Source organism: Podarcis bocagei, assembly GCF_964188305.1.
Source record: "Podarcis bocagei genome assembly, chromosome: 15".
In the NCBI taxonomy this organism is placed as follows: Eukaryota; Metazoa; Chordata; class Lepidosauria; order Squamata; family Lacertidae; genus Podarcis; species Podarcis bocagei.
The window spans coordinates 20,967,829-20,979,226 of NC_138141.1; the positions used below are offsets into that span (position 1 = coordinate 20,967,829).

At 42.4% G+C, this 11,398-nt stretch overlaps 1 protein-coding gene across 3 annotated transcripts in view; it reads right to left on the bottom strand.

The window, feature by feature from the left end:
* Positions 1-7,847, bottom strand: part of DIXDC1 (DIX domain containing 1) — an 84,311-nt gene extending 76,464 nt beyond the window's left edge. Inside the window, exons 1-2 of one of the 3 annotated variants that reach the window (XM_081172549.1) lie at positions 7,727-7,847; positions 6,118-6,296 (exon numbers count right to left, since the gene is read on the bottom strand). In XM_081172549.1, coding sequence (XP_081028675.1) covers positions 6,118-6,174 — 57 coding nt within the window. In that variant the 5' untranslated portion in view covers positions 6,175-6,296; positions 7,727-7,847. Of the gene's footprint in view, positions 1-6,117; positions 6,297-7,722 lie in introns of all 3 variants that reach the window. The other 2 variants (XM_081172550.1, XM_081172548.1) reach the window with 2 other exon arrangements.
* Positions 7,848-11,398: the final 3,551 nt, after the last annotated feature.

Genomic DNA, 11,398 nt, shown 5'->3' on the forward strand with positions numbered 1-11,398 from the left:
AAGACACATTAAATGAGTGCAAGGACACATCATAGCCAGGCAAAAAAACTCAAGGAGGGTGCGAAGCATAAGGATGCTATAGACCAGCCTTTCTCAACCTGTGGGTCCCCAGATGATGTTGAACTACAACACCCATCACCCCTAGCTAGCAGGGCCAGAGCTCAGGGATGGTGGGAGTTGTAGTCCAACAACATCTGGGGACCCACAGGGTGAGAACTGCTGCATAGACCATGGGTAGGCAAACTAAGGCCCGGGGGCCGGATCACCTTCTAAATCTGGCCTGCGGATGGTCTGGGAATCAGCGTATTTTTACATGAGTAGTAGAATGTGTGCTTTTATTTAAAATGCATCTCTGGGTTATTTGTGGGGCCTGCCTGGTGTTTTTAAATGAGTAGAATGTGTGCTTTTATTTAAAATGAATCTCTGGGTTATTTGTGGCGCATAGGAATTTGTTCATTTCCCCCCAAAAAAATATAGTCTGGCCCCCCACAAGGTCTGAGGGACAGTGGATTGGCCCAATACTGAAAATGTTGGCTGACCCCTGCTATAGACCAATGGGCCCTGTGGTGCTATTGCGGGACAACAACTACCATCATTCCTGACCACTGGTCATGATGGTTGGAGCTAATGTGAGCTGGTGCTGTATTAGGTGTTCCAAGAATGGGAGAAACTGATTTAATTGTTGGAAGGCTACAGTGGCCTGAGTGCCAATCCTCCATTGCCTTAACTGGTACTCAAGAACGGTGCCATGCAATAGGAAGAAAAGGTTCTCTGACTACTTCTTGCACTTTTGTAGCAGGGGCAGAAATATTTAATCATCCAGTGGATTTTGGTGTGGTGTATACCCAGCTTCCACAGCAGAAAAATTGGAAGGTGGGGGACTCTCTGACTTCAGAGGTTTTTAAGCACAGGTTGGTTGGATGGCTGTCTGTTAGTTGAGATTCCAGCATTGCAGGGAGTTGAATGAGATGATCCTCAGGTTCCCTTGCAACTCTACAATTCTGCGATTCCATGTTCCATCCCTGTGTTTGGAATAGTTTATAATGCAGCGCTATTAATCAAGCACCCTGTTAACAAAGGACTGCAAATCCGAATTAAAAGATCAAATATAGGCACCTTAGAAATAATAAACACCGCCACATATTTTAAGAGTGAAAATAATCTCTCCCAGACTTTGTACAAGAGATAAGTAAACCCTTTTATCAATTTCCTGCACACATACAAAAACCCCAAATGGGAAATCTCCTGAGCCACCTTCTTAATGCTGGAGGAATCATACAGTTCAAGAGAGCGATGAAAAAATAAAGGGCAGTCTAAATATTTACCAAATGCACCCAGATATAATATTAGCTGTAAGTCAGGGAACTGCAAGACAAAGCTGCTCATTATTTAAAAAGTAAAGCAAGTCGCAGCTGTTCTCCCCATCCCTGATTGGATTGCAGACTGCAGGCTTTTAAATTCCAACATAAGGTCCACATCTACATCTTTAGGCATCTTGTGCAACACCCACCCACTTCGAGACTCTCTGCCCCATTCTCTGGCATTAGCTATAAGCTATGAGACACTATTACACAAGACTCCAAATGTTCAGCTAAAAGTATTCCTGCAAAATTTGTCATTATCTTAAAACAGCCACAGGTGAATACAAATGAAGACAGACAACCAAGTGTTCAGTGGGAGCTGTTTTGTACAGACTGGCCACCCATGACCTTCAAAACAAAATTTACAATTGGTTGAGAACAGTGACCCCTGGTGGCCAATTTCAACAAAACATGTGCATCGCCCTGCCTAGGCAAAAACTTTATTTGATTCAGTTGTTATTATTATTACTCCATGTTTAACATTTTTTAGTACTTACCCCTCCTTACATCTACCCTTGGGTATTGACAAACATACCCTGGACTTCCAATCTGACATGGAACTTGTGTTTCCTTTCAACAATGTAAACCAATCTGGGGGTGGGAGGGGTGTTAAGTAAGTTGTAAGTAAAAAAAAAACCCTTACATCCTTACATAGCGCCCACATCTTTGTTAGTTTATTAGAAATATAAGTTAACCTGGAAGTAATTCTCACAAAAAAATTATGTTCACTCTCCTGTAAGGAAAATCTATTATAAGTTAATTCTCAAAAAGAAATTATATAAAAATATGTAACTGTGTAGTATAAAGTAATGGATAGACAAAGTACAATGAGAATAATTGGAAGTCATTTTTAATTTTTCTTTCCCTACGAGTTTTATAATAATTTTCAGTACCAGAAGTATAAATGACGTTAGTTATATTAATCTTGTTGTTGCTTATATGGTGGGTGGTTGTTTGTTTGATTCTTCTATTATTTGTTTGATTGTATGTTTGTTTGTTCATCTGTTTTTTCATAAATGTATTTGTTTTTAATTAATAAGGATATATACTAAAATATAGGTTAATTCTCAAGTACAGAACTGTGTTTCTAGGTCCAATGCAGTGGTTCCCAAGGTGGGTGGTACCATCCCCTGGGGGGCAGTGGGATGGGGGGAATGTTAAGAGGAACGGAAGCAGGGGAGTGCTGGAGCTGTAAATGACTTATCAGCCTTTGAAACCCTGACATCACCGGATCAAGTTCATCTCTTTTGTTGAATTAATTAAACTAAACAGTTTTGATTGGATCCTGAATAAATGTGTAACTAATTGTTACTGCTTTGAATGTTACTGCAGTTGTTATATTCCTTGGTGGGTTGTGCAAACCGCTATTCTGAATAATGCTTTTTATAGAGCATGGTAGAGGGTGCTGGAGATGGGTTTATGGAACCAAGGGGGCAGTGGTCTGGAAAAGTTTGGGAGCCACTGGTCTAAGGCAGCAATCTACCTCTTATAGAAGTCGGTGGGAAAACTCACACTGATGGTAACAGAGCTAAGATACAAGTTGCCTGGAGCTGATAATACAAATTTCTACCTATCCAATATACTAGGCTGAAGCGCTAACATTTCAGGCTGTGGCAGAGTCTGCTACTAACATCATTATCCAACAATGGATGAAGGCTACTACTGTGTGTTCAGCAAACTGAAACAGGACAAAGTATAAAGGTAAAGGTAAAGGTACCCCTGCCCGTACGGGCCAGTCGTGTCCGACTCTGGGGTTGCGTGCTCATCTCGCTTAAGAGGCCGGGAGCCAGCGCTGTCCGGAGACACTTCCGGGTCACGTGGCCAGCGTGACGAAGCTGCTCTGGCGAGCCCGCACCAGCACAGCACACGGAAACGCCGTTTACCCTCCCGCTATAAAGTGGTACCTATTTATCTACTTGCACTTAAGAGTGCTTTCGAACTGCTAGGTGGGCAGGAGCTGGGACTGAACGATGGGAGCTCACCCCGCCGTGGGGATTCGAACCGCCGACCATGCGATCGGAAAGTCCTAGGCACTGAGGTTTTACCCACAGCGCCACCCGCGTCCCTTTTAGGACAAAGTATATGAACCGCTTAATCCTCTATTGGCTGTCTAGTGACCGTGATATAACATGTCATCGTAAGAGCTTCAGAATTGTGCTCCTGGATCAGACCAGACCCATCTAATCTGGCTCTCTTATTTCCAACATTGGCCAACTAGCTATCTCTGGGTGCTCTTCAGCAAGGCATTGCTGTTTCATTTGTCCCCAGCATCTGGAACTGAAAAGTACTAACTTGGCAAATCTTGTTTAATTTTCACAGCTGTTAGCAGACCAAACCTCCATGAGAATCCTATGTACCAAGCAGTAGTATAAGTCTCAAATTCATCTCCCATTATCAACATCCTCTGATGGCAACAGCGGGCATAGCTCTCCTGGCGAAGGGCTCATAGCTCAGTGGCAGAACATCTGCCTTACATGCAGAAGGACCTGGGTTCAATCCCAGGTAAGGCTGGGAGAGACTTCTTACTGAAACTCTCCAAGAACTGCTACCTGTCAATGCATACAACACTGAGCTAGAAGGACCAATGGTCTTTCTATGATAGCATTCACTGTGTGCCAGGTTTGGACACCATGGAACACGAAGGTTTCCTCTATGTACACAAGCCTTCATGAGCCTCAAGCAAGCTCAAATGCTCCCCACTCCATTCCATCTTGTGAGGCTACAAGAAAATTGGAAGGTTTTGCTTCTGTTTCAAAGTAACAAAGTGCATTTTTTAAAAATGGGGGGAGGTTTTGATGTGGTTTCTTTAAACTGTGATATCCAAACAGGCTAGGATTCAAAGCCACAATTTTATTCTGACTCATTTGAACAAATCATACTTTAAACTAACCAAGTTCAGAAGTAAAAAGAAACTATGGCTTGTTTAAAACCAAAATTAAAAAGCTTCCAATCTCCTCCTTATGGCCATACAAGCAGGGAGGGAGGAATGCATGAGCCCAAGGCTTCTGCATGTAGCAGGAAACTCTGGTATTCCATTACATCTAAACCGGTCCTGCGTTAGCATTCAGTTTCAGAGATAACTGTATTTTGTGGCCGGTTTATTACAGAGGCTGCATTTGCATGTCATGCTAAGTCATGATGTAGACAAGCCGGAACAAGAATCATATGGTCAGGAGGAGTCGTTTTTTATTATGCTTGTAACTAACACTTCTATGGTTAATTTCAAAACAAGCCAACGTCAACCTGTGGTTCTGAAGCAGGCTTGTTGAAACTAACCATAACTTTAACCTCAATTTCAGGTCTGGGCCACATGGCAAACTGCAGTTAACTAGAAACAGAAGCAAGCACTTACAAGCTACTACCCCTTGGCCATGTGGAAGGACAAGAGAGGATGCAGAGGCACACAAGCCCAAGGCTGACTGCAGCTTGTTTCTGCTCATGCATGTCAAATTAAAGCATTTAGCACATTTAGCATGACGTGTGAATGCAGCCAGTCAGAGAGTCAGGAAAGGCTGCAATCAGCAGTTTGCCCCATTTAAGTTTCTAATGCCATAGTCAAATACCACAAAAAGATGCAAGGAAAGCAGGTGTTCTTGGAAAAATATGGATTTAGAAATCCTTGAAAGAGATGAGAGGCAGTTAAGAGCAGTTCTATGCTACACCTATCCGTAAGCTTATGCCATTGTGCTGCTGCTAAGCCTCTGCTGCTCTGCTTTTACTGATTTGTCACTTATTAGGTTTTTGGAACGCTAGTTTTTGGTGGGTTTTATAAAGGATTATTGTTGTAAACTGCCTTAAGAAACTTAACACAGGATATAAATTTTTAACACAGTTTAATACTCTATTCTATTAGGCCTACTTGAACATTAGGAACATCAAAATAAATTTTCTTATTCAAGGTGCGGCATAAAACTTCATGTATATCTGAAAGGATAATCCCATGGCAAATGTATAGTCCAATAAATACTTTCAAATATAATTGCATTTTTAAAAATACTGCACAATGTTTTGCACAAATAGGAACATAGAAACTGCCTAACACCAATCAGACCACTTGTCGACCATGAACTGGTACCCTCCAGATGATGTGGATTACAATTCTCACCAGCCCCAGGCAGCATGGCCAATGGTCAGGGATGATGGGAACTGTAGTTCCAAAAATGTGGAGGGCTCCAAGATGGGGAAATAAATGACTGGCAGTAATAATAATAATAATAATAATAATAATAATAATAATAATAATAATAATTTATTATTTATACCCCGCCCATCTGGCTGGGCCTCCCCAGCCACTCTGGGCGGCTTCCATAAAAACCAAAAATACAGTAAAATGTCACACGTTAAAAACTTCCCTGAACAGGGCTGCCTTAAGATCTCTTCTGGGAAGTATCTCTTCTGGGATTCATACATTCATACAATATGAAGAGATACTGAAGATTGAACCCAGGACACTTTGCAAAACACACGAGCTGTACAACTGAGCCACATCCTTGCTTTCATCACTATATATTCTGAAAATGAAAATTACAGGTTATCCTATGTAAACTATAAGTGATTTTTGTGGAAATTAGTTCAATGTTAAGGCCGTGTTCTACTAACCTCTACTACACTATCTCATTACAAAGATGTCAGCGGTGAATGACCAAACAAGGCAAGAATAATCTCTGTCATTTGCGGGAAGAAGTTCTCATTTGTACTTTTCAAACATTTCATTTTCTCCTCAGTTCTCCTCAAAAATAATTGCCAGAAAACTTACCGAAGTTTCCGTTGGCTGTGATGGATTACGAGACCCTACTTCCAAAAGGGTTCCCATGTTCGTCCTTAGGAAACTGAGTCAGGAAGGCAGAAACACAGCTTTTGGAAAGGAGCGATGGTACTGCAACAGCAAACGACAGTTCATTTTCAGTCTTTAAAGGAAAGGTCTTCTCTTGCAACCTGCAGCAAGTAACAGGAAGAAAAGGGGATAACAACTAATGAAATGAAATTGGATATGCCGTTAAAATAACAGAGCGTGCCTATAAATATGAAGTGCTCCATTCTTCCGCAGCATACCTCCACCCTACACTTCAGGCCCACTTCAAGTCCCAGATTTGGTACATCTGGCACCAATGATTAATGAGAACAATTAATAATGAAGAGTAGATGGGAATGCAAAGTGATCACTGTCTACCTCCACAACAGGATTCCTCCACCACTTTAATCGGGCTCATACTCTTGAAAATTTGTTATTTCATAGCACAGTTTTACTGACATTGTGCTTTTTCTCCTTTTAGCATGCTGAATCATTTAGAAATAATAGAGATATGGCTTTTCTGTCATCCCCCCCCCTTGCACGTATGTGAAATAAGAATTCTCAGTACACATCACTGACTGGGAGAACTAAACCAGAGGCGTTAGTTTTCTCAGGCTCATTTCTCTAACTCCCATGCACATTGCACAACCTCCAATAGTTAATCAGAAGAAGAGCCTAATCCTAAGAGTGTTTACTCAGGAGTAATAGCTGTACAACCTGTTATTGAGCATTCATTCTGCCTTGTTTGCACAGTTTCTGGGGAAGTTAGATGATGTCACTTGGTTTTTTGAACATTAATTCTTATTTGTTTGTGGGAAGGTTAAATGACGTCAAGTCAAAAACTTTCCAGTACATTTTCTCATTTCCTTAACACATAAAGTCGTTTTTTAAAAAGCTGATTTGTTACACAAGTGCTCCAAATCAATTTTAATTTCTGGCATGTTCCTGAATCCAACTCAAAAACCGCTACTGTCTGAGTGCCCTGTGAAATGTGTTACAATTTCAGTCCGTTAAAAGGCAGCAGTTCTATCCACACACAAAAAAGTGGCAACCCAAATGGCATGCACAAACACATACAGATTTGTTGCTTTCAAATTCCCAACAATACCCACGCAATTTTTTCCGTGTGTTTTTTTTTTTTACTAGTTCCTTTTGAGCTGTTCCTACCTTAAAATGTGGCACAGAAATGCATATAGATTTTAATATATATATATATATATACAATTCAGGCTGCAGTTCTTGGGACTGGGAGCAAGTCTCACTAAATGAAAACTTCCTTCTGAGTAGGCATACCTAAGATCGCCCTGTAAATAAAACAAGTGATTTTGGGTGAGGGAAACAATCCCCTACACCACCCACAACCTGGTTTTGGTTACCACAACTAACACGGGTAAATGTTAGCAGAAGCCACGCGCTTCTGGAGTTTCTGGATATATATTTTTCCCCCTTTCTCCTTTCCCACCAGAGTCGAGGAAGAAAGTTGCTTTGCAAGGAGCAAGAAGGTGCCTATATACTTGGGGACTGGGGCTATGCCTGAGAGGGGGGCTAGACCCGTCACGGCTACCTTACCCACTTTAAGGAACCAGCAGCGGCCGCCCTTGGGATCCATCTCCTCTCCATTGCGCCCCATGCGACCTCCCTCCCGCCCATGTTTCTTCCCGGGAAAGGTGCTGGGCGCGCGCTGCAGGCCGCCCTTCGCTCCCAGGTAGCAGCGCCGGCGCGTTCTCGTCGCCATGGAGACGGGAGCCAGTCCCCCGTTTCCCGCCCCTCCTCCTCCTCTCCTCCCTTCACTCTGGGAGGGAAATAAATTTGTGCGTCTGATCAGGCTCTGACCTATTTCCAAAAGCTTTCTTTCTCTTCGGGGGAAAAAGTTGCTTCTTCCATTTATATTCATTTTGAGTTTTATCCAATGCTCATTTACAGTGCCAGATTTACGCAGAAGCTAAACAAGCTATAGCTTAGGGCCCCACTCTCTTGGGGGCCCCCAAAAAAATTAAAGGAAAAAACTGGGTGTACATTTCCAAACTATAAGATAAAAAAACTAATAAAATGAAACCTACATACAGCAACAGTGTTTTGTGTTGTGTTGTGTACGCTCCTATGATGTAAGTAATAGGCCCCACCTGCTAGCCTGCTCCCTAAAATATCACTGGTTTGTATTTCACTATTAATATACTTCTTCTTAATTGTATTTCAGTTCAGCAATTACTTTGATAAAATACATATTTTGTTATGTGCAAATGGCTTTAGATAGGTCCATAAATTACCATATAGCATATATTCAACACAAAAAAACAGCGACAATTTGTTGTTGACAAAGGACAGCTGGACATATAAAGGGCCCCGTTACCTTCAGTAGCTTAGGGCCTCATCAAACCTAAATCCAGCCCTGCTCATTTAAATGACACCCATTCATTCCAATGCATCTGCTCTGAGTTGGACCCTTCGATACATCACTGTAACCTTGGCTGCAAATAGTACAAATTCTAAGTATTGTAGCTTGGCAGGTAGAGCGCATACTTTGTGCTATAGGTCTTAAATATAGAATCAATGTTGATAATTGCACAAGGTAAACACACAAACAAATATAAACCAGATGTCTAAAATAGTATAGGAGAGCAATCCAAAAGCCATCTTGGCTCTCCTAAAGATTCTTAAATATTTCCTCTGCCTCCTTCATCCCCCTTGCCTGAGAACAGGTAGGCAGATTGCAATCCGGGGAGGCTCCTGAAGGAATTCCTCTCCTATATCTATTAACCTCCTTTGTATGAATTGTCATTCTTTGCCCAGATGCTCTGCACTGAGGGATGTCTGATGCATAGCTGTCAACTTTCAGATTTGAAAATAAGGGATCAGCAGCCTCACCTATCCCGGGGACAGTCTACGGGATATCTAACAATCCGGGATAGCAGAGGGAAGCAGCGGGAAACAGCGCTGGAATAAGGGAATTTCCCGCAAAAAAAGGGAAGCTTGACAGCTATGGTCTGATGGGCAATGTGATGGGTCTTATCAAATGCTAATGTTTTGTGTAAACTGTGTTTGGAACTATGTAAAACTTGCTAAATCCCCGGGAATATCACCCCTTGTCCGGCCTGAGCCACAGTAACCCCACCTTACGTTTGATCTAATTTCTGACTGTTTGTAGAGGGGTTTTCCTTCTCCAGTTTGGTGGTTCAGAATAAATTCTATTTGGCTCTTCCTATAACACCAAAATGCAAACCCTTAGGGACGCAGGTAGCGCTGTGGGTAAATCTTCAGCGCCTAGGGCTTGCCGATCGCATGGTCGGCAGTTCGAATCCCCGCCGCAGGGTGAGCTCCCGTCTGCGGTCCCAGCTCCTGCCCACCTAGCAGTTCGAAAGCACCCCTAAAAGTGCAAGTAGATAAATAGGTACCGCTTTCTAGCGGGAAGGTAAACGGCGGTTCCGTGTGCTGCGCTGGTGCCGGCTTGCCAGAGCAGCTTCGTCACACTGGCCACGTGACCCGGAAGTGTCTCCGGACAGCGCTGGCCCCCGGCCTCTTAAGTGAAATGGGCGCACAACCCTAGAGTCAGACACGACTGGCCCATACGGGCAGGGGTACCTTTACCTTTATAACACCAAAATGCAAACCCTTAAAAGAGATGATTCTTCTCATTCTGGGTCTCTCTTGCTTCCTTTGCTGGGTGGTAGTGGGGAGCTCTGTTGCAACAGAAAAATAAAGACCTACCTTGCTTTCATCGCCTCCTGGCTCCATCTCAGACCGACCATGGACTTAGGGGACTCAGTCCCTTGGGGAGTTGGGCAGCAAAAGCTAACCACCCCTATTTTTCTCTATTACAGTGGTGCCCCGCAAGACGAATGCCTCGCAAGACAAAAAACTCGCTAGACGAAAGGGTTTTTCGTTTTTTGAGCTGCTTCACAAGACGAATTTCCCTATGGGCTTGCTTCGCAAGACGAAACGTCTTGCGAGTTCTTGCGAGTTTGTTTCCTTTTTCTTAAAGCCGCTAAGCCGTTAATAGCCGCTAAGCCGCTAATAGCCGTGCTTCGCAAGACAAAAAAACCGCAAGACGAAGAGACTCGCGGAACGGATTAATTTCGTCTTGCGAGGCACCACTGTATTTGCATGCAGAAGGTCTCAGATTACATTCCCAGGGTGGGCTAGGAAAAACATTTGCCTGAAATCCTGAAGAGGTGCTGCCAGTCAGTGTTGACGGTACTGGGCAAGGTAGACCAGTGGTATGACTAAGACAATTTGTTATGTTCTAAGTGTGATCTTATGCTTGTCTCCTCACAATCTTATTTCTGTGTATAGAGGATTGCAGTTTATAAGAAATCAAAAAGAATCTGGGTACAATCCATGTACAATATTATCTAGGAGTAAGCCCTGTTTACACCAGTGGTGATTACTGATAAGTAAGTAGGGGAGGGCGGGATATAAATAAAAATTATTATTATTATTATTATTATTATTATTATTATTATTATTATTATTACATATTATAGGATTGAAGCTATAATGTATACTATATACAGTTAGCTACCTGGCCGCACTGACCTTAGAGTTGTTTACATCTTAGTAAAGCATGCGTAAGGTTGCTTTCAGATAAGTGTATGTCTGGAAGATTGCAGCTTCCAGAAATAAAAGAAAAATGGCTGCAATCTATATTCTGAGTTACCTGAAAATTACCCCTGCTTAACCTTCTGAGTAGACACGCAAAGGAATTGCTCTGTGTGTAAACTCACACTCACCCTGTATATTGAACAATAGGCTATATAGCACTCTTGTGTATTATGCATTCAGTGTACTGTACTCCCACCACTGTTTCGGGATGCAGTGTATGTTATGTACTGAAGTTCTCACCTGGGCCAGCAGGGGGATACTGTAGCTGGTTATGCAAATAAGGGATCGAAAATGACGTTCAGTGATTGGATAGTTTTAGAAAATTGTTACAGTTACGTTGTACTGGAGCTCTATATAAGCAGGCTGACTGAACCCTTCAGTTCAGTTCTGTTCTGGCCTCTGAATAAACAAGAGCTGTTTGAAGAATCGCTGTGTCGTCTGATATGTTCACCCACAACTTAACAGTGTACACACAGCATTAGCCACAGTCCATATCTATCCAACATCTATATTGTCATTTCATGTGAAAGACTTCGTCAACCCGAATTGAGAAAAAGAATGAACTAGCTGTGTTTTAAACTGGCAATGCATACACAGCTATACAGTATTCTGACAAGTCAGTGCCCAGATGCTTAGGAATAAATTC